The sequence below is a fragment of the Barbus barbus genome (genome assembly GCF_936440315.1).
Source record: "Barbus barbus genome assembly, chromosome: 30".
NCBI lineage: Eukaryota > Metazoa > Chordata > Actinopteri > Cypriniformes > Cyprinidae > Barbus > Barbus barbus.
Window position 1 is genome coordinate 9,143,445 of NC_136758.1, and position 24,828 is coordinate 9,168,272.

Here is a 24,828-nt window from a genome sequence, read left to right on the forward strand (position 1 = left end):
GAGTCTGTGTGTGAGATTTTGCATAAAAATATGCTGCTTTATCATGGAATGATTATCATTTATTCTTTTTGTGTTTGAGAGTGTGTGCGTGTTCCGAATCGATTCAAGCTTTTCTATGAAAAGGTTTCTCTCAAAGATGGAAGATTTAATCAGCCATCACAGTGCAAAATTATTTGTCTCACCTTTGCAGATGTGATTCACTGGGTAAAACAAAAGCCACTGCTTTCAGTTCTTTGTCTTTCTGGATAATAGTTCAGAGGTTCTCAAACTTTTCAGGTAAAACAAAAATTGCGGATAACCTACAACACTACTACAACCTTCAACCTACAACACTACAACACAACACTACTACAACCATCAACCTACAACACTACAACACAACACTACTACAACCATCAACCTACAACACTACTACAACCATCAACCTACAACACTACAACACAACACTACTACAACCATCAACCTACAACACTACTACACAACACTACTACAACCATCAACCTACAACACTACTACAACCATCAACCTACAACACTACAACACAACACTACTACAACCATCAACCTACAACACTACTACACAACACTACTACAACCATCAACCTACAACACTACAACACAACACTACTACAACCATCAACCTACAACACTACAACACAACACTACTACAACCATCAACCTACAACACTACAACACAACACTACTACAACCATCAACCTACAACACTACTACAACCATCAACCTACAACACTACAACACAACACTACTACAACCATCAACCTACAACACTACTACACAACACTACTACAACCATCAACCTACAACACTACAACACAACACTACTACAACCATCAACCTACAACACTACTACACAACACTACTACAACCATCAACCTACAACACTACAACACAACACTACTACAACCATCAACCTACAACACTACAACACAACACTACTACAACCATCAACATACAACACTACAACACAACACTACTACAACCATCAACCTACAACACTACTACAACCATCAACCTACAACACTACTACAACTACTTTTTTATTGTTATGATTAATCAGTGAGTAGTTCAATGTATGTGCTTTTGGGAAATTATTACATTATTTTTACATTACATTACATCACAATTATTTGTGATAAGCCAATGAACTCACCAACCATTTGGAATCGTTCACTGATCACAGTTTGGGTACCACAGGGTTGTTCAGGAAGATGTGCAGTGATTTATTTTTTTCTCAAGTATTCAAAGTTTCTGATTCTTGAGTGCTTTTCAGCTAGTTCTCATCTTCTGCCGTAATAAAAAATTGATCACCTAATTTAGCATTTATTAGCATTATATGATAAATTGAGGCTTCTTGCAAGGATCTTCTAATCTCTGTTTTATGGGCTTGTAATTTTATGGCATCTGGCTTCTTCTCACATTTTGCACAGACTTTTACGACAAAGAGCAGATAAGAATCACTTCTGTTTTCTTTGTTGTGGTTACTATCTGTTCTTTTATCTATAGTGAGTTTCTTTTATGTGACAGACATTTAAAACTTTGATCATTTGTAAGTCAATTTGTCACACTGTAGAAGATCACACTTAATTATAATAACTTCTTATTAATAATGGCCTAATACTCTTTGAACTTTGATTTGAGCAGATGACGCTATGAGAAATTAATCACTCGCATGTCTTTGAGTGCTGTCAGAGTGCCAGATCTTTGCCCTTATTTTGTTTTTTCCCTAGGAGGCAAGGGTTGATCACAGTTCATCTACCGACAAAGAGAGTTTCCTAAACCAGTTCCTGTGATTTACACTTTGTTTTTTGACTATTCTGACAAAACCTGTGAGGTATGTTGCTCTAGACCTAAAGACTAAAAGTTAAACTGCAGTCAAGGCACTGTTGATAAAGCACTTGTATTACTAGCAAACAGTAGCTAACTTTAAATATTTCATCACAAAACACCACAATTTAGGGTATTATATAACTGAAATAGACAAATGCAACTTTAACAACTAGCAGAACACCCTAATTTATATAAATAAGTATAAAGCATAGTGACAATTAGCATTTAACTATATATTACGATAGAGCTGCAAGATTAATCATTAAAAGATTGCGACCTCGATTCGAACACCCACATGATCTTATTTCTAAATGACAACGATTCGTCTGTGTCGAATAAACCTTTGAGAAAGCCATACTGGTGCATTCAAACGTTTGTGTTCGCGCTGCCGCCGATACATAGAGAGCAGTTACCATGTTTAGGTATAAAACAGCTTCACAAATGATTTTCAACCACACAGTAGCCTATTATTTCTGTCCTGCAATAACTCATATTATCACAGATTTAACAATTTAAAGTTTGCATATAAACACTGATGTCTATGATAGCGATCAAAATGGAGCAAATCATCTTTCGAAAGTAATTTTCGCTTCAAATTGGTGCTTCAAATAATTTTTGTTAATTACATTGTTTCGCCAGAAGTGACTGTTAATAAATTTATTTGCCATTGAATCATTCATTCAAGAGATTCGTTCAAAATGCTGATTCATTCAGTAATGGAACAAGTGAAGTATTTATGACCGTGTTTACACAAGTGAGTATACGTTTAAAAAAAAAAAGTTTGAAAATGAAAACGATCCTCGTCTACACTGGTGTTTTCACTGTATTTCAGAAACCATCTCTGTCTACACTACACAAATGAAAACGTTCATTCATGCAGGTACAACAATGAGCATGATGTTATTGTTTACACGGTCGTCAAGGATACACAGAGCGAATGTGAACTCCTTTGGTTCGTTTACCCTGTAATGCAGTAGAGAGTAGTGTAAACAACAGGTGTAACGGTAACAAAATGTATGCATTTTAAAACAAAAATGCACTAGTGTAGGTGTAGCCTATGAGTGAGTCATTGAATCATTCATTCAAACATTTTTTTTAATCATTAATATTTTGTCACAGACAAAACAGTAATTGTGCTACTTAGGCACAATAATTTTTTTAATTACTTAATTTACATGAACTGTTTGAATGAACTGCTTCACTGTTTTAATGAACCATTTTAGGAGGGCATGTTTGAATATTCAGCTAGCTTTAAAAACAGAGATGTAGCATTTTGCTATGCTAAATCACTGCTTGTTAGAAAAAACTAGCTTGTTACACTAAAACTTGGAAGAAATGACATTTTTATGATGTTAGCGCCATATTAGACCGCTGGCTGGCCTGTAATTGCCTCTCTCGCTAGTGTTCTGTATAACCCAATCTGTTACCATAGCCTTGCTAATGATGTTGCAACAAAAGCAGCTCTGTGTTAGCCCATCTTTTACCATAGCACCATTTATGATGTCAAAATGCTAGCGTCCTTTTCCTAGCCTGAAGTTACTACAGCCGGCTTTTATGATGTCAGATTGCAACGTGGTCCTGGAGCTTGCGTTTTATCCTTGCAGCGTGTCAGCTATTTTCCCTCACACCTCCCTTTATGAGCCCCACTGCAGTCTTTCCCACAGACATCAACCACTCTCCGGTCCTCTGTGTAAAAGCTAGTCACTTTTGGACACTTAAACAGCGCAGCCGGGAGTTTCACACAGGACTGTGAAGTCGCAGCCTGAAAGCAGTTACAGTTACAAGTTGTGTGTTATCCCTGTGATCCTTCCATTAAAGGAGGAGTTTAATTATCAGTGACGCAGCTATTAGTGTACGCTTGTTATGCTAGTAAAGAGGCGATGGGTGGTGTGGAGCAATCTAGTGTTCTACTTTCCCACACTATCTGAGCCAGCAACTGTTGAAAGAGTTGTTGGTCTTTCATTCTTTCATGTTCCTTGGAAGTGCAGTTTTTTATTAAAGGGTTTTTAGAGTATTGGCTGTATTCTTTTTTTATGAAATGGTTTTCAGAATAATATGTATTGGCTGTATCTTTAAACGAGTGTGGAATCTAGGATTGTGCACGATTCAGAATTGAGCTGAACATGCCTTAAATTTAAATTGAGGCAACAAAAAGGAAGTAGAATTAAAGTGAACTTAAATCAGTATAATTTTTTAATTAGAAACGCAATACTTTGAATAGTGAGTTGACTTAAAACCTTGAAAGTTTAAATGTTTTGAAAAATGCCTTTACAAAGCCTCTAAGTTTGAAATATGAACAAAGAAGACTAATCACTCACTCACTGCATAATATCAAGCCAGATTTTGCCTATTGTGCATCTTCATAGAAACTAGTAATTTATGAGAATCTCATCTCTTATTTAAAGAATCTCTGACATGACATAAATGCAACATAACTTGTTATCCTCAAACATGATTTGTGCTGTCATACCTGTGTATGAAACTGAATGCCTTTGAAAATACCTTGAGGTCCACATCCACCATGTTGGTTCACTACTGAAGTCTGTTAACTGGTGTATCCTGGTGGTCTGCTGGCCTTGAGAAACTTCCATGGGAAGACTAGTCACTTTCTGATATACACTTTGTTAAAGAAACTAGTTCATCATATTCTGTTCAATTTTAACAAACCCCTAAATTAAAAAAATAATAATAATTTTTGGTCCATATAATGAAAGTCATTAAGGTCCATTGTTGTTTTGGACTGACTTTCATTGTATGGACGGAATAGTTGAGAAATTCTTCCAAAATTCTCTTGTATTCTGCTTAAGCAGTGTCTGGGAGAAATTAAATGTAACGGCGTTGCATAATTTAATTCCAGAATAAATGTAACTGTAATCTGTTACAGTTACTGAGGAAAAAATGTGTAAATCACTGTTACTTATGGAAATATTAATGATGTTACATCTGAATATTAATATTTCCATTTCTTATTATGATTTTAAATCTCTATTTAACCTCAGAATGATCTCAAAGTAAAAAGAGGTGCTAAAGTCAGATTTTGTGGTGGCTGTTCTTTAAAATTAAATTATTATAATCTTAATTCAAGTGATGAAAGATTTTGAAAGTCTAAGAGTAATCAGTGTTGTAAACAGTAAACAGTGGACTACTGTAAGGATAACCCTGCCTGCTTTAAATGTTTGAAAATTATTTAACATTCTTTACAAATTTAGAAAAGTAATCAGAAAAGAATCAAATGTATTCAGTTATATTACTTAAAGTAATTAATTACACTACTTATTAGATTTTAAATAGGGTTACTTGTAATCTGTAACCTATTACATTTCCAAAGTAACCTCTACCAACACTGTGCTTAAGACACAAAGCTAAATATTTGAAACCATCTGAAGGTGAGTAAATGATAACAAAATTTGATATGATAACATCCATACTGAACTCATTTAAAACGTTCACCAACATTATTGTTTCTCTGTGCCTTTATTATTAAAGTTGAAGTGTGCAATATTATCATAGAATTAGAAATATTATTAACAAAAAAATTGTCTGGTGTCCACTCTAGCATCATGGCAGTTTTGTACGGGCATGACTTTTTGTAAATAGTAAAAAGCTAGTTAAATTAAGCATCAGAAAATCAAATATGCCTGTGGGTAGAAATAGAGAAGTGAATGTGTTTTGTCTGTGTGTTTTTGCGGGGCGTGTGAGAGAGGGTATGTATGAACTGCCATTCTGCGTGATTCTTAATTAACTCTTGAACAATGGACCAGTGAAGATCAGAGAGCCAAGTGAGGGGCTTGTTGTGTCTCCTCATGAGTAGCTTCCTGAACACATGAAAGGAACACACACTGCCCAAAAAAACATGTGTGGAGAGAGGAGGAACTCCTGTCAACACCAAACTATGGCCTTCAAAGTGAATGCCACCCCCCTGCTCCACCTCCCACCCGAACATGCAGACAGCCGAATACATTCATTAGGATGCTTTAAGCACACACTCGCACTGCATACGCATACATGTATGCATTGTTCTGTTTTTTTTCTTTTGTTTTGGTGCTCTGTCTGTCTGTCTGGCTTCATTGTCGAGGGTGGGGTTGTCAGGAAAGCAACATTTCAGTAGTCAGCACCATTACCAGTGAATCATTTCATGATTTTCGATATAATTATCAGTTCCTAAGCAAAAATTTATATGACAATTAACATACTCCTTTTATTTGAAAGAACAAAACACACACACACACACACACACACACATGTTGGGTTTCCATGTTTTATGGGGACATCCCATAGGCGTAATGGTTTTTATACTGTACAATCTGTATGTGCTATTGCCCTACACCAACCCTACACCTAAACTTAGCCCTCACAGGAAACATGCTGCATTTTTAGATTTTCAAAAAACTTTATGCTGTATGATTTATAAGCTTGTTTCCTCATGGGGACCAAAAAATGTCCCCACAAGATTCAGATTTACTGGTATTACTATCCTTGTGGGGACATTTGGTCCCCAGGACGTGATGAATACCAGGTGCACACACACACACATACACACATACACATATTTACATACAAAGAACAAGCTTTATTAATTTTATTTCTTATTATTGAGTTTATATATCATATTTGCAAAAATCCATCCATCCATCCATCCATCCATCCCACAATTACATGTTTGATTTTTATATTTCTCTGAGATAGCATGTGCTCAGTAAATTTTTTATTATTTTTTTAATCTCAGAGAAACATAACAATCAAACATGTAATTGTGGGATGGATGGATGGATTTTTGCAAATATGAGATATAAACTCAATAATGAGAAATAAAGTTGCTTATTCTTTTAATTCAGTTCAAGCATCCAAATTTTAATATACTCAGAAATTATGATATCTGGCAACTTGTTCTGAATTGAGTTGGTACTGCTGATATTGGCATATTTTGGGTCTTGAAGGTCATGAATATCCACAATACTTGATTAACAGTCGAAAAGCATTCCTGGGAAGTGAATTGACCATGTTGAAGTGATATAAATAACACGTAGGGTGTCCTGCCATGGGTCACACCCTTCATATCCCTGTTTTCTGAACTGTGGAAACAAGAGTAGAATTCTAGCCAATGCACATCAATACAGCAATTTCCTATTTGCTCATTTCCTGTTTTGACAGGAAGCAGAGGAAGATGGCTTGCTCGCGCAAACAGCGAGAGCAGTGGACTGCTGGGCAGCATGGTCAGCTGTCCTCAGGTAGTTGCACGCAGGCTTTGACCGACCGCTTACACCCTTAATGAGATTGGCCTGCCGCGTGTGTTTAGGAAAGGAAGCTTTTGTGGGGAATGCTGTTAATCATTTCTGAAGTGGTGCCCTTCTTCCCAGGACGCTCTTTTGACCCGCACACAATGCAATGCTTTTGAAAGCACCGGTTTCTTTTGTTTTTCCATCACATTCCATCCATCACTGTAATCCATCTTTCTGTGGGCAGGGAAGTTGTCTCCTCTGTTCACACCTAGCTTCCCTCAGTGGGAGTTGAGCTGAGATGTTACAATGGACCAAAGAACCATATTTCAGCTGACACTTAAGTTCAAATGTAAGTGCCTGGCTGCCCTGTGGAGATAAACACCTGCCGATTCATAAACGGAGGATCACATGACCACTCGAGTACTCGCTTTGTCTTGATAACTGTTATTATTGGGTACAGAGCCCCACACATGACAAAAAATAAAAACAAAACATAAGATATAGGAATGGCCACACATTAAGAATTTGTTTCTTGGACTTAATTAATTAGGCTTGCTTGTGCTTGTTGTATTCCTCAATTGTAAGTCACTTTTGTTAAAAGCATCTGCGAAATGAATAAATGTAAATGTAAATCCTGCCCACATCACAGTAATTCATTCACACGTTGTAGTTGAATTGTGGCCATGACATAACTAAATTAGAAAAAAAAAAAATTGCAGTTTGCCCACTATTTAACTAATTGTGGCCACAAAGTAAGTTATGGGAACAAATTCTTAATTTATAGCCACAATATCTGTTTTTTCCCCCTGAATGTCAAATGCGAGGCTCTAGAATCGGGCACTTTTGCTTGTGAAATAAATTTAATGATACACAATGTATTAGGACCATTGTTATTATAGTTTACTAAAACTAAATCACAATAGAGAAGCACACAGATTTTATTTAGCTAGTCCAGGATAAAATTTCTCATTTTCATTTAGTTTCAACTGATGTATAGCTACTAAATAACTAAAACTAAAACTGAAATGAAAAGTTAGTGATATCTATATATAAAGTCATACTAATATATATATATATATATATATATACACACACAAATAAAAAAAAACATGCAAGATAACTAAAACTTTTACTAAAAATAAATTAAAAGCAGAACATATAAAACTATCGACTAATACAATATATATTGATTAAAAACTATAATAGTATCATGGGGATACTAAAACTTTTTTTTTTTTTTTTACTTGTTTTAACTGTTTTGGCTGATATTTAAATGAACATGTTAATTTCATCTTTGCCTTCATTTAAGTTAATATTTAAAATAATTTAATAACACTAAATCTATATCTTGCATCTAATCTCAAGCAAATCTTAAAATGAATATAGATTTTCTAACAAAATATCTATGTCCATTAAATATTCTCAATTCCACCCAACACTGGCAGTTTTTTTTCCTCCTCCTGGACACTGTTTAGAAGTATTTGTGATTAAACTAAATCTTGAGACTAACGTCTTTCTCAGATTGCAACCCAGATACATTGACAGGCAGCCAGATTGCCCCGGTACTATTATGCATTGCCTCGAATAGCTAATTAGGAAATTCAGTGATTATTAACCTTGGCACTAGACAGCGATGTCCTCATTTCTTTCATTATAGCCTGGAGTTGGTTTACTCTAAATGCTAGTTTTAGTTTTATTGTAGAGAGAAAGCAATTGCACGCTGTCAACTGCACACAAAAGCCCTCTGTTTTAGATTCTTGGAAAGTATTATGCTTTGATATACTGTATACAGTACCACCTTTCTTCTTAGCAGTTTGATCTTTGGTTTACTCTGCCTTTTTAAATTTTTTAATGCTGCATTATTTTAGGACTTCATTTAGCAGACTATTATTATATCCAAACCAGTTTTAGTACAAGGACAATGCAACAGTAGCAACCTGGAATTAAATGTCGTTCTCAAGAGCCTAACCGTTTAACCATTTTTTTTTGGATTTGGATTTGAATTTTTATGTGAGAAGAAGTTTGATCCTTATGCAAAAGACATTTGACCAATCAGAATCAAGTTGTGTGACTAATGTGTAACCCATGAGAAAGTGAGTCTTGACAGGAAGTTCCTGTGTTGATGCATTTCAGTTCCTTTGCTGTGATTGTTTTGAGTTTATGTGCATGTATACAGTAGGAATGTGTGATTGCTTACTGTAAGAGTTTTGTATTTAGATGTGTTTGTATTTGAATGTGATTATGGGTGATTTGAACTATGTATTGTAAATCATGTCTGTAGCAGTAACTCAGTGAGGATGTGCCATGTGTGTGGTTATTATGTGAGTGGTGAAGGTGAGGGGTCAAAGGTCAGTGCTCCTGAATGCTTAACTCTGTTGGAGCTGCACTGGACTCCTACCCTGACCTTCAGAAGCTGCATAATTAGCTGACCTTTGACATCTCATCAGCCAATGAACCCTTCGGCACAGAGAACATGCTTACACATCCTTTGTCCTGCATTTTGTGTGTGTTTGTTTAGAACGAGGTATACATCTTAATAAGGCTGCTCAGAATAATGGAGACGATACTCTGGCATGCCTCTTGTAGTGTCTGACTTGATTTCGTTTTCTGGATCCAAACTATTACTGTTTGCCTTAACCGTGTACATTGTATGCCTATGCTTATATATTTGATAAACTAATATATCTGCTACAAAGTAGCCAATTTATACACTTTTGTAGCCTTTTATTAAATTTTTTCCCTGTGGTTATAATGTTTCTACTAGCAAATTAAACAGTCCATAATTTAGTTTCACACGACCATTTTATAACGTGTAAACTTTTTCATGCTTTGTTGCGTATGAAATGTTTCATGCATTATATTCTCAACATTGCAGACAGGGGCGCTATTGTGGGCATTAGTGTCTGTATTCTATGGTCGAAAACAACATTTTAGCACCAAGTAAAAAACAAACAAACCGGGTGGAATCCTTGCATCTCCAAAATTCTTATTTTTTAGGAAATAAAAAAACGACAGCAACGATTTCATATTTTGAAAGTGAAATCAAAATTATGAAAAACATTAAACATTATATTTTCACAATGGAGAATATTTTATGAAAAAAAGAATGTAAAGTTTTAATTAAGCATACATTCAGCATTAAATAGTGTTTATAACAAGCAAATGTTATAAATTTGGTTCACCTTTATTGTAGGGATGTAACGATTCACTCAACTCACAATGCGATACGATTCACAATATGATTTTTTTTTTTACATAATGAGATTTAAGATAAATTATAAATGAAAAAGTATTTTATTATTGCTGCATGTTTCTTAGTAAAACTGAAATATGTCAAATAGCAAAACTAAATTGAACTTTTAAAACAAATCTCGTCAAATAAATAAATAATACAACTATTATAAACCTCAATCAACTAAGGGTTTGCCTGTACAATTTCCGTTTAAAATTAGAGGCATCCACTGTATTGTAATCACAATCCAAACAAAGATACTACATACATGCAGTATGAGCAGTTTTAATCTGAATTCGATTGTGTAATTTCAAAAATTAAAGCAAAAACAGAATGGTCTGACTTTAGCTTTGTGAAACTATACTACATAAAACATATCTGCATGAAACAAAACCAGCAGACGGGCTGAATGGAAATGCAAATTCACTCTCTGACAGCAGGTGGCGCTTGTGGAACAGCAACAATATAGCGTTTTCCTGGTTACTGCTTTAAACAAAGCAGCGCTGCACCTATGAACACTACTTTAATATCCGACCTGCAATTGTATCACGATTCATTTAACATCTCAACCAATGTGAATTGCCACAGATTTTTTTTAACCGGCTCAGGGTGCATCGTTTCATCCCTACTTTATTGTTGTTTTATTTCATTTTTTTTTAGTTTGTTTATTTCATTTTAGTGTTTTAGATGAAAGTCCCCTTTGAAGTTGCTTATGACACCATTTTCTTAATATTTCGACTTTAATCTCATAATGCTATAATTTTTTTCTTGTAACTGTTTTGGTAATATTACTACTTTAATCTTATGATTTCATTCTATTGACTCAATTCCCATAAAATTATTGTTATGAGATTATTTTTAAAATATTACGACTTTATGCTAAAAAAAATGCACTTTCAAATATTATCATGGTGGAGATATGATCTAAGTGGACTGGAAAGGGAACTGGAAAGTGTCTAAATAGTACTTTTAACTATTTTATTTAAAGAAATCAACGAAAATTTGGTTTTCCATTATATGCTATTTTAAATGAACTTTGCACCATATGTCCGGAATCTGTATGATTCTAAATTCCGAACCGCAGAGCCACACTGGATGAGGTTTAGAATCACACAGGAAGTGCTCATTGACACTCCCTCGTCTGGATAAAGAGAGCCTGTAATGACGCTCAGCCCTGCTTTAACCGAGTACATGACTGAATGTGTCAGGCCATTAAAATAATGTAATGAACGCTCAATGTAATGGGCTCTCATTCATATGCAAATCAGAGTGGATTCTGCCCTGGCCTTTTTTGCTCCCTCATTGCACACTGACGCTTGTGACATCACTGTGGAGATATTCTCTGGACACTTGCATGTTTTAATTGCCTTGATGGACAGAGGACCAACAGGCAGTATCCATCAACGTTTTCTGTAAGTGCAGGAGAGATGCATTTATGTAGGTGTAGTGCTTCTAGGCCATGACAAATTGAACATATTTTGAATGGAGTTCAGGGAGAGAGCTTAAATCAGGATGGAGAGTTGAGTTTTTCTTTTCTGTTTGCTTTGTTTCCTTCAAAAGAGATATTTTAGCTATGATGAATGGCAGTTATAATATTGGTTCAGTACAACTAACCTAAAGCACCAAGGTAATCTCTCTTTCTCTCCCCGTCCTATCTTCACAATGGCCACCCCTCTCCTTCTATAATTTTGTCGTTTCAGTTCTTCCCATTATAAGTCACCTCATCATACCGCCATCCGTGGGTAGCAGATAGATTTAGCCTTTTCAGTGTTCACGTCAAGGCCATTTGTAGTCCTCCCATTGTTACCGTCATACAAGATGTATTTAAATGACTACTGTTACTATTTTTGATGAGCAAATATTTCAAAAAAGGAAAGGCGATACAAATTTTTAGTCATTAAGGCGATTCATTTGTGTGCTCTTCCTTATGTCTGCTCCAGACGGAGAAGGGTTTGGGAATCCTCTGTCTATCTCTCTGTCTATCTTTATTCACTGTGTCTAGACGTCTCTATTCACCCAAAGAAAACATTCAAACCTGCCAATCTCCGAGAGTCTTGGATGGCTGTCTTGATGCATGTCCAAATATCTGCAGCAAAAAGGCTTATTAAATTCTGATGTCTATTGGACTATTTCATTGACTTTTTTGACACAAATTTAACAAATATGATTATTTCTTTTGCAAAACAGCCACAGTTAATTTATTTGTTTATTGGTTTGTTACAGATTTCATGATAACACTCTACTATATGGACCAATTTTCACTAATATTTTGCCTATTAGCATGCCTATTATTAATATCAGCTGTTTATTAGTACTTATAAAGCACATATTCTGCATGACCATATTGCCCAATACCTAAACTTAACAACTATCTTACTAACTATTAAAATAAAAGCAAATTAGGAGTTTATTGAGGCATGTTTATCCCAAAATTCCTTGTGAAAAATAGATAAATATGGCAGTTGCTGATAATTGCTGTGAACAGCATTACACAGATAATTTGATATTAGCAGAGTTGATGATAAATGTTTGAGCTCATAATGAAATCTCAGACTTTGTTGCAACTGAAACTCGTGAAACGTGAGATTTCCGAATGTTTATTCAAATGATTTTTGAGAAGCTGGAGAATCAAACAGGTAGTTCAGTTAACACCCTATTTAACATGATTTGCTGTCTAGGAGAAACAAATGAGATTCATGATTAACAAGACCTCATTTTTCTTTCCTTTGAGTCGGTCAAACCTGGCCTTATTCCAATTATTTTGACATATTGAATTACATTTTAATATGCTGAAAGACGATTGTTGTTACCAATGAAAAATGGTTTGGGTCACTGGTTGCCATCTTTCATCATTGTTTTTGTAAATTATCTGTATATATTATCTGGATTTAAATTGTGTTTTAAAGGACATTTTGACAGTAATTTCACCAGCCCGCAATTTGCCTCACATTTTTATGCAGCAGAGAAAAAGAGTTTTCATACTTCACATCTTTTGTCTAACAGATGTCGTCCTGTGAATTATGTAGTAGCCGGAGTCATCTAATCACATTCCACTCCAAAGTTTACAGACTCTGAGCGGTCTAAGACATCAGTCTCTTGTGTGACTTACTCTGCCTAATTATGCTGATGTGCTGCTTTAGATGTGACTTTGGAGATTGAGTTCCTGGGACGAGTGCTTTAGAGCGAGCAATCTCATCAGTTCCCGTGCTGCTGGTTGCAGACGAGTGGAGTTCATGCAAATTACTGACGCGTGTGTTTACCTCTTCCTGTTTGCATTTATCACTAGGTAATTAACTTCTCTTCTTGCCCACACGGGCTGGTGTGTGTTAGAGCTGAGAGAGCAGGTCTCTGTTGAAAGCAGATGGCTCTGGGAGGGCTTTACAGGAAGTTGAGATGAGGCTTAGAGCTGTGGAAAAGTTCATGGAAGTTGGATAGAAGCTCTGTTCAGAGTGCAGTGTTTGTGGATTGAGGTGTATAGAAGTTGAGTACTTGTGTGCAAAGAAAGTTTCAAAAGCAATTTGTACACACATGAATCGAGATTAGCTAATGAAGCATGTGAGTGCAGTTAGTAATTAGTAGTAATGTGCAAAACTACCAGTAGCTGCGTTTCCATTCCCCTTCAAATTGTGCAAATTTAAATTGAGAAGTGAATACACGTCAATTTCGGAAAAAACTCCCATATATTGCAAAAAAGGTTTTGCGCTCGCATGAGGTGGTTTTTCAGGCAATTCAAAAAAGGAATATATTGCAAAACTGCAATGTAAACAGTTTTTTTTTTTTTTTTTTCGCATTTACATTTACATTTCACCTTGCATACGTAAAAATCACATGATCATTTAATGTACTATAACCTCCAAGAAACGGCTCATCCTCTCAAGTATAAGAGGCTTTCCTTGCCATTAATGCTTGGATGGATAACCCCTTATTTACACTGCACACGTTTGTGGTGCATTACGGCTCCAACACGGCCAGTCTAGTCAATGCTTTTGTTTATACCAGCTGTGCTGTGGCATGTAAGCATCCCAGAAGCGTCTCTCCATGCTGCTTTGCTAAAGATACACACACATGTCTCTTCAATTAAAAATAATGGCTAGTATATGGCTGCGATAAATAATGGCTGCGATTATACGTAATCCTACCAACATTCCTTGCGAGAGGAAAAAATTAGGTTTTAGTTGGATACGCAAAAGTTTTGCACAAATCTGTAATCACATCTAGTTTTTTATACTCGACTAGTTGGTAGGTTGTTTGAAAGACTGGCTGGTGTTAAGAAAGCACTATATATTTAAGCCTATACTGGAAAAAAAGTAAAAAGAAAAAAAAGTGCTGGTAATTTTTCTGCCAGGACATTATCCATTAATTTCTGATAACTATGCAATGCAGTGCAAAGTTCAAAATACAGATAAAACACCTGTAAAAAATAGCATGGAAAATACCTTGTGCCTATTTTATGTATTTTTATGGAAAACAAAATGGTGTAGATTTTTTACTCATAAATTGCTAGTAAATGTCACACAAAATTACTAAGAAACCTCAAGTAACACTTTGATTTCAACTTTAAAAAGTATAACAATTTAAATAGTGTTTTGTTGTAAAATGTTCTCCAATAATAACATTGAAAAACATTATTCTTAAGTTTTTATGCCACATTTAAAACCACATTTAGAGGTGATTTAAACAGAGTGTGTTTTTGCATTTAAAAACACATACCAGTCGAAAGAACCAAAAAAGGCATGTTTTTTGTTCTTTGTTTCTTTGTTGAACTAATTTTAACATGGGCACTGCGTTTTAAGAATAACATATTTTGCGCGAGACCCTGCAAAAGGCACGAGAGACGAGTTGATGGTCCAACACATGAAAACAAATGCATCTAAGTGGAGTGCAAAAACACTTTCTGTGTGAATGGCTCCCTACTCTGTATGCTCAGCTCTTGCACCTTGAATTTTTGGTGGTAATTAGTTGGTCCACAAGGTGGCGACACTGGTCCGACCTGTTTTTCCATTGTCGGAAAATACACTACAGAGCAGGAACACCAACAAACTACCAGAGACGCAACAACACTGGACTTTGCACTTTGACTAGTGCTTCTAATAGCAATTTACATTTTAAAAGAATGGGAAGACATCTTTATCCCTTATACCTTCTGCAGACACTGGACAAAGAAGAATCTTTGTAGCACACATTTGTTGTCAGCCATTGTTTCAGCCATGCGATCAAATGAAGTTCACCTTGAAAGACTATATGTTTGGCTGTAGGCATATGCAAAGTGTTTTTTGTCAAAACTGAGGTGTTTTTCAGTTTTTGGCTTTGTCGTGCCTACTAGATGTGATTCAAAGAGATTATGGACATTATTTTGGATTATGTTTGATAAATCAGAATTTTTAATCAGACTGGTTGGCTAACATGTGCTGCCTGAAGTCAGTCATGTAGAAGCATTACTATCAACCAAAAGTGCAGTGACTTGGCAGCCTGCAGTCAGGTTGAACACACATTGACTCTTCACTCAGGGGCTATTCTTTCCCAGAGTGCTCACTGGTGCCATCCACCTTGATTAGCTTATTAATAGTCAAGAACACCCACAATCCCTTGCAGCAATTACTTTTCCTTCTCTGTTCTTCACCTTTCTGCAGGCAGCTGTACTTCTAAACAAAGTGAAGAGTTGATTTATTATTTTTTATTTCCATAAACTCTGGCTAAATAGATAAATAAATCATCAAGAGCAGTTTGGAGAGTTTCCAGACAGTCTCAGCAAATCAACTATTTTAATTACTTGCGGGAAATAACCGGTGAGCATGTATAAATATGCATGCGCAGAAGTCTCCAGTGCAATATAAGGCGCCGTTGTTAGTTTAACTAAGTTTAACTGCTGTATTATCCCCGGGTCCTGTAAAACTGCAGCTGAATCACATGCAACCGCTCTTAGGTCACGAAGTTAGGAGTTCTGCTCCAAAACCTGGTGAGCTGCCTATTCCTTTTGTTAATGTAATAAATGATTTTGTGCATCAATATGAAAAAGAAATTACATTTACCTAAACATTTCTTGAATAAAATATGCATTTTGTGATACAGACTGAGCCTTTCATCTACAAATTGATGTTAACTCAAAGGTGCAAGATATAAACTAAACATTGTGAGAATGTTATATATCACAATTTTGAAAAAAAAAAAAAGTCTCAATTTGTGAGATATAAACTTGCAATTCTGAGGGAAAAAATGTGAATGTAAGATGTTAACTCAAAATTGCGAGAAATAAACTCAGAGTGAAGTCAAACACACAGACAAGTGTTTATAGTTTGTCTTGCAGCAATAAACCAAAATTTAAACTTAAAGAATTTTGGAAATAGTGGTCTGTAGTTACTGTGGCCTCAGTACTGACTGGCTGCCCATGCAAGGTCTGACGAGTCACTGACAGCTGGAGTGATCCATGTGGAGAGAATGGGAGGGTGACAGACAGAAAGGAGACAGTATTGTGGGTTATCCAAACAGTTCAGGCGAAAACTGGTTTCTTTTTCAAGCCCCAGTGAGCAGGAAAAGCCATTTATGTGTCCGAGAGCAATCTATAATGGATAGTGATTGGGACATACCTGCATTCTTTTTACACAGACCTTGGAGTTTGGAGAGGTGCATGTCTTTTATAAAACAGCAAAAATAAAGGAAATCCATCATAAAGTATATCTGCAAGGTAAAGTTACTCAGAATATATGTGAATGGATGAAGTTTTAAAAACACTGCTAATGGAAGACATTATGATTGTTTTTAGGAAAGTTTTTATTTTGTCTTGATCAAATTGATTTTTTAGACAGTTTTTGCTGGTCAGTAATCCAGATTACTATAAATAAATTTCTCAAAAAAACATATGCGAGATTAACTTCAGCACAGTAATCATATTTTTTGTTAGACACTTTAATTTGATGAATTGATATTTGCATTGTGTGATGTATTTTATTATGTGTTTTTGGGAAGGTTTTCACCAGAAAACTAGAACTGAAATCTATACAGTTTACTTTTAATTTTACAGCAAACAAATAAATGACATGAAATATGAATTCAAGTTAAAATGATTGAATTTTACCAGAAAAAAACTAGTGCAGAATTATACGTGAATTCTAAATCTGTAGTAGAAACTGGGCAAACTGGGCGCTCACTACACAAAAATATCTGACAGCAAAATGCTGTGATTGGACAATTACATTAAAGTATTCGAGAGAGACATGTAATAAGTAGTTGTATCATGCGCGTGCAGAATACAAGAAATAATGCCACTTACAGAGGATATAATCAATCAGACAGTAATGAGAGAGCACCAAGTGTGGCCTGTCAAGACAGTCACTCAGCAGACAGACAAATATCTGTGTTTCTAATGACCCTCTGTCTCACTCTCATGTGGTGTGAGTGTGTGTGATCGTCTTACTGCAGTAAACATGTGTTACTAGGAGCTGAGCTTTGCTGGTTTTCACTGATTTCACTGGTTTTGCTTCTGTGTATTTTTACAGAGATGTACAGCTCTGTTTGTTAAACAGTCGCAATTTAGAACCTACTGCTATTGGTAGTGCAAGTGTTTTCCCTCAATTAAATCATAATTTGCTGCTTATTGATATTAAGTAAGGATCTAGAATATTGTCATGCAGAATAAGGCACTGATATGCACTAATAAAGAGCCAATAATATGCATGCTAATAAGCAACTAGTTAATTGCGTTCTCTAATCTAAAGTGTTACGAGTTTTTTCTTACTTACTGGCAGCTAAGGAAAGCCAAACTCCATATGCTTTTATTCCACACAAACACACAGATATAGATGCAGGTGTGCAAGCGCACACACCTGCTGCCGTCCTATATGCTCCTGCTTCTGTAATTAAAGTCATAGAGGCCCAGAGGATCTCAGAGCTCCTGCTCTATAGCATACAGTATGGCCCTGCTTAGGAATCCCTCCTGGCCTGCAGTGCTGTTGGGTAGATTGACCATGGCATATGTGTGTGCGCGTTTGTGTAGAGGTCCATGGGGATTAACGCTGGATATGGTCTTTAGCTTTTTAGAGTATAGTAAATGTAATCTGTATTAATGGCCTGCTGTGAGAAGACCCAGCGCTCACCTTTTCACTACAGGGTGTGTAGCAACAGCTGTTCCTGGGACTTTCACGCAACCCGCTCTCCACCCTCAATACCTGCAGCAAAAGTGCCAGGTCATCTTTACCAGTTGCTTGGACCTCAGTCAGTAGTGTATTCGTTTATGAATGAATATATGTGTAATTTTAGTGTTTCAATTTTGTGGGCTGTTCTAATACAATATACTCCTTTAATTTCATGACAAGGTTGTAAAAGATAACATGTTGTTCCAAACTTGCTTGAATTTCTGTCTTCTATGGAACACAAAAGAAGATATTTTAAAGAATGCTTCAACTGTTCTTTTCCATACAAAGAAAGGTATAGGGCAAGACTGAAAGGCAAGGATGGTGGGTCCATAAAGAAATGTCATTGGGGTCCAGTTTTATTTTGGGCACCACTGATATTCTTTTAATGGACCAACCAACCTTGCACCATTTTTTGTGTGTGTGTGTGTGTTCTAGAAGTTATACAGGTGTAGAATGGCATGAGAATGAGTAAATGATGACAGAAATGTACCATAATCTTTTTCATAGAATTTTCATAATGACTTAAATTAAATTAAAAATAATAAATATTTCTTCTTTTATCTATTTTCCCTCAGCATCTTTTGTTTTTATTGAAGAAGTTAGAACATATCTTTTTTGGAAATTCTGGATTTACAAAATTAATTGAGTTGATTCATTTAATGTATCCCATTTTGTGTTAATAGAAGTGTTTGAAAACAAGCAGCTTTGTCAGCAGAAATGCTTGAAGAAATATTTTATTTTATAATTTTTTTGGACAATGGGGTATACCTTCGATTTAAACAGTTGCTGCTTAAGGTGAACATCTAATTCCCAAAAGCATCTTTTTTTTTGTCTACTGTAAATTCACAGAAAAATGGTTTCTTAGCTTTGACATATTGAATGAACTGTAGGCTACTTCGGTTCCTCACAGCCTTGTTTTTGGTCTTGTTGAAGTAAATGTGCTATTTAACTAATCCTTTTCATTCGTAGTGGTTAAATATCATAGATAAAGTTTTTTTTTAATCATCCATCATCTCTTGTATTATTCTCTCTTTTCACTTTCTCATTGTCAGTCATATCTTCTGCATCTCGTTCTTTCTCTCTTTTTTTCTATCTCTGTAAGTCCTCCCCCACCCTCGTATTCTCTGTCCTTTCTCCACACTCATATCTCATCATCATTAGTTTTAGAGACAGTCAGACTAGCGGGCTGAGGGCACACATGTAGTCATTTATCCTTCTGTTCCCTTTCTGTTCTTTAGTGCATCACTAATCAGTAGATAGGCTCCTGCATTCATCCCCAGAGCTTCATAAAAACCCAGAGCTGACTGCCAATAAAGTCACACAATGGCCAACTACAAGCCCCAAGGCCAGGGGTCTAACCCTCATCTTACCTCGCTCACTCTCTCACTTCTCAATTTTTTATAATTCTCTTTCTGGCATTGGTGGATGAATGGTACCATCCTAATGGTGGTGCATTTTACTGTACCACAGCAAGTATATGTATGTCTTTAAGTCGATGTGAAATCAGAATTCAACCTATTTACTATCTTAACACAAGTGTTGTATTGTTGTCCATGATTCTAAAAAAAAAAAAAAAACACTTTTTAATCATTTTAAATGTATTTTAATTATATTTTACTGTAGTAAAATATATCAAATAAATATATTATATAAAATAACCTGTGGTGGAAAAGTTGAATTTTCCGCATAATTACTCCAGTCTTCAGTGTTGCATGATCCTTCAGAAATCATTCTTAATATTATCAATGCTGAAAACACTCTGAAAGCAATCCTTCTCATTAAAAAAAAAAAAAAAAATCTTTTGAAAAATATTTTTTTTGAGCATCAATGTACCATACAATGTAAAAAAAAATAAAAAAAATAAATACCTTCATGAAAACATCTGCAGAATGTTGCTCTACCATCTGACAGGGAACATTTTAGACATAAATTACAGATGAACACATATTCTGCAATTTTCCGTTTGAAAACACACATAAATCATCTCAGCACGGCTAACTTATCTGGTTCCTTTTCAGTATCCTTGAGTATATCGCTAGCTTTCTGTTCCCAGCCTGCACTATTCAACTATTTATCTAAATGATCATCTTTAAATATTCATGCCCTTCTGAATAGTCCCACACAGAATATTTATAATAATTGGACTCCAGTGCACCTGAGTTGAGAAGTTTAAAGTCAGGGCACAAATCACAAACATATCTGCCTGCATTCCTAACGATTGTCTGTCATAGGAGACCCCATTGTGGGATGATTTTTGCTTACATATCGAAGTCTGGCTTAATTGAGATGCTGGAGGAGACCTAAGAGGGTTTTGTGTAGTAATTATGGTGTTAATTCCACTAAATATCCTTATTTTATGTCTCATAGTGGATGATTTATGTGTTGTGGATGTGCCTTTGGGCTCTCACACATCCAGGTTATACTGTGGCTAAATCAGGCACCATAAACATTAATGTTGCCCTGGGCTTCAGTCAGGGTCTAACCTCACTAATACTGATCTAGAATGTGAGGTATGTCTCTCAGAAGACCAGAAGTGCGTGTGGATGTGAGAGAGAAATTACAGCATTAGAAATGAGTGACTTTTTTCCTTTAAAATTAGAATTCTGTCTTCAATTACTCATGCAATTCCAAAACCTGTTCGAGCTTCTTTTTTTCCATGTAAGAAATAAAGAAATGAAACTAAAATAGTGTCTAAATAATGACACAGTTTAATTTTTAAATGAATAATTCCTGTTAAAACTGCTTTCAGTGAAATTGAATTCCTATCAATTCCTTGTTTACCTTTTGTGTAAGTGTTTTTTCTAAATGGTGTCTGGGTAATCCTTTATGTTCGGTAGTATTATCATGATAAGTGATCCTGTATTGTAGCAACAGTTACCTGCTCCAAGCTCTTCATTGTGTGTGAGTGTGAGTACACAGACATAAGCCCCTGTCCATCAGGTAGACTGGCGTCATGCCCTTGGCATTGAATGGGAGATGATTATTTTCATGCTGGGTCTCTTGTCATATCTCTCCCTGCTGGGAGTCTTATCAAATGTAAATACACGCTGCAATGTTCTTCATGCCTAGGCTCAGCTGTTGTTTTCTTTACACCCTATCGCCCGCCACCCCTCCTCTCCCCTCCCCAGCGCTCAAGCCTTCCACCCACAAAACTCTCACTTTTCAGCTCTGCTTAGTTTGAAATATTATAATTAAGATGAGGCCTCTAGGAAAACAAGGAATATCTTGTCTAAATGTCTGCAAGGAATGGCTTTGCTGGTTTAGATCAGTAAAGCACATGCAAATATCCTTTTTTTTTGTTGCATATTTGTAAATGGCCTGCTAATAAAAAGCTGGTTACTGTGATAAGAACATTGTGAATTTTATTTATTTATTTATTTATTTGATCACTTTGAGGAAATTAGTTTTTTTTTTGTCTGCAAGCATAGCTAAATCTGAAAATATAAAAGAAAATATATACTTTAAAATAATTTTATTATATATCCTTTATTCTAGGAATATAACTAGAAATAGAATCATTTTATAAATAATAATAATAATAATAATACAAAAACAATAATATTGTGAAATTCCAATCTTTTTATTATATATATATATATATATATATATCAAGTCAAGTCAAAGTCAAGTCAAGTCTGCTTTATTGTCAATTCTTCTACATGTATACATACAGAGAATGTTTTCTATCATTTTTAGCTGTATCTGTATTTTGTCGTCTCTTGCTCTCTGTAGGACCCTGGATTTGCTGCCTTTATCATTGACCAGCTGCAAGTGCCTGATTGGTCGCTGAAAGGCGGACATGAAGGAACGAGGTGTCAGGTGTGCGGCACACCTGCACAGCAGCTAAAACAGCAGGCACTGCAGACTCTCCAAGAACTGTACCCTGATTCCGACATGCCATGCCTGCCTCCCAACACCTTCCCTGGACATCCCACCAGGCTGACAACACACAGCGTGGTCACTCTTTCCTCCAGACCTACCAGATCGAGGATACCTCACCCAGCGCACAGCGTCCTGCCTGTGGGGGAGCGGCAGCGTGAGTTGGGCTGGTCTCAGAGCCCGTCTTCCAGCACTGGGGCAATGAAACCCAGCGTGCAGGTGACCATGGGAGGAAGACCTCTGACGGGGACCATCAGCTCAGTCACCATTCAAGCCCAGCAGTACTTGGAGGGCATGTGGAGCATCTCACGCGTCAATAACTTCCTGCCTCAGCCAAACCCGGTATGCAACCTTTCATTTCTCTCCAACTATGAGCTTATTTGTTTAACGGTAATCACTTGATCCCATTTACTACTAAAATATTAATTCTCACTGTGTTTAAAATTTAGAAGTGGCCATGTTTATTCCCTGCAAAGTCTTCATCTTTAACAATGGGAGCTTTTGAAGGGTGTAGGGGTTGAAGATAACAGTTGTTTGGATATTTTTGACATCTTTCCAAGTCAAAAGAGCTGCTGTTGCTGCCATACAGTGATTGAGAGGTATGGAAAAGTTTGCTTTGAAGGGTTCTTTGAAGCATTATTATTCACCAGCATAGGCATCTGTTGACAATTGGTCTGGTTATTTGAGCCTACAGCTGTCTGAATGAATTGCAGCTGAAAACACCTGCATAATTGAATCACATGCACTCAGTAACATAGAGAGCATGCTTGAAACATAATGTACTGAGACAGTGTGTAACAGTGTGTAACAGTTTATGCTGTCTCATTTACAGATTTGTACACTTGTAGTGCAGTTACACATTGTCAATGCACCTGTTGATTTATGAGTGAGTGATTTGGAAATGTGTATCATTGTCAATGAATGTAGCATTTGAGTTTCACTTACACTTTACAGAGATATTTACAATGAGGTAGTATATACACTACCAATAAAAAGTTTGAAATGAGTAAGATTTTGCATTTATTTTATTTGTATTTTTTTATTTAATTTTTTATTATTTTATTTGTATTGTTTTATTTAATTTTTTGTCTTTTATTCTATTTATTTTTTTCAATTAATTAATACTTTTATTTAGCAAGGATGCACTAAACTGATCAAAAGTGACAGTAAAGACTTTTACAGTGTTCCGAAAAAATGTATTTGAAAGAAATTCTGTTCTTTTTACCATCATATTAATCAAAGAATCATAAGGAATAAAATATCACGGTTTCCACAAAAAATATTAAAAAGCAGAAATGATTTCAAATGTGAAAAGAATAAGTAAGGTTATTTTATCACCAAATTAGCATATTAAAATAATTTCTTAGTGATCATGTGACTGGAGTAATGGCTGTTTGCCATCACAGGAATAAATTATATTTATAAATATAATAAAATATAAAACAGTTATTTTAAATAGGAATAGTTTTTCATAATATATATTTTTGATCAAATAAATGCAGAATGATAATGTATGGTATGTATGCAGCAATTAAAATAATTAAACAGGGACGGTTATCGACTGTTGACATTATTCTCATAATGGCTGAATATGATTATTCATCTGGCTGGTATATTGGTCTCTGCCTTAAATCGATCGATCGCCAGAAAGCAGGTTTGGCAGACTGACAGCTTGAGGAGTTCATTTTATTACTCCTTTGTTTTATTGACTAGCTGCCTTACGGCACTGTTACATTCCACAGTGGACTGTTCATGTGTACTAAGTGTACAGCTTCAGCATGTTAAACTAAACAAAACTCACCACCACAGGTGGTCAGCTGAACTATTCCTGACTGTCTTTCATATCTGAGTCTGTGTTGCGTCAGAGCTGTGTCTAATTGTAATACAAATAACCTCTTTCTGCAGTATTGATGTTGCTTTTACAATCTTTTGCAGTTGCCTCTGATAGATCCTTTTTATTCCTGCCAACTGTTACTGCTTTTGATGGCAGGAGATTAACAATAGCCTGTGCATTTCCTATTTGAGTTAATGTCAACAAGTGCTTTTATTCCAGTGTGTAAGCCGCCACTGAAGCTTTTAGCAACCAGCATGTGTTTGTGCACAAAGCAAAAAGCCTTGGACAAAAAAGCTGACCAACTGCTGGCCCAGAACGTCTTGAAAAACCAACAGAAGCTGTCTGCTTTACGCAAACACACAACTCGCACATGTAGGCTTGTACAGGAATAGCTCTGAGCTCCATGCTTTTCCCTTGTTCAAAGACGTGCCTTGTATAATTTGGAAAGGCTCCTTCCTTTCATTAGATTGGAGGGATAACAATAATGCATGCAGTGCGCTGGGTCTTCAGCGGAGCCTTGAGCAAAGAGCTTTAACTCATCTGATTTCTGTGGAGAGAAATGACAAGCAGCAAGAGAAAAGAGGAGGAGACAAAGCCATTGAGATGGACTGAGTCTGACAGGAAGTCTTTGGAGGGGTCTTGTGTTCTGTGAAGTAGATTTTTATGTCTGTGCTACTTGGTAAAGGCA

At 35.9% G+C, this 24,828-nt stretch overlaps 1 protein-coding gene across 1 annotated transcript in view; it reads left to right on the plus strand.

The window, feature by feature from the left end:
- The window catches only part of LOC306850001 (kinesin-like protein KIF26A), a gene marked incomplete at its 5' end in the record, with an annotated part of 90,531 nt that overhangs the window by 11,339 nt on the left and 54,364 nt on the right, over window positions 1-24,828 (plus strand). Inside the window, one exon of the mRNA XM_079385407.1 lies at window positions 22,160-22,648. Coding sequence (XP_079241533.1) covers window positions 22,160-22,648 — 489 coding nt within the window. The remainder of the gene's footprint in view (window positions 1-22,159; window positions 22,649-24,828) is intronic.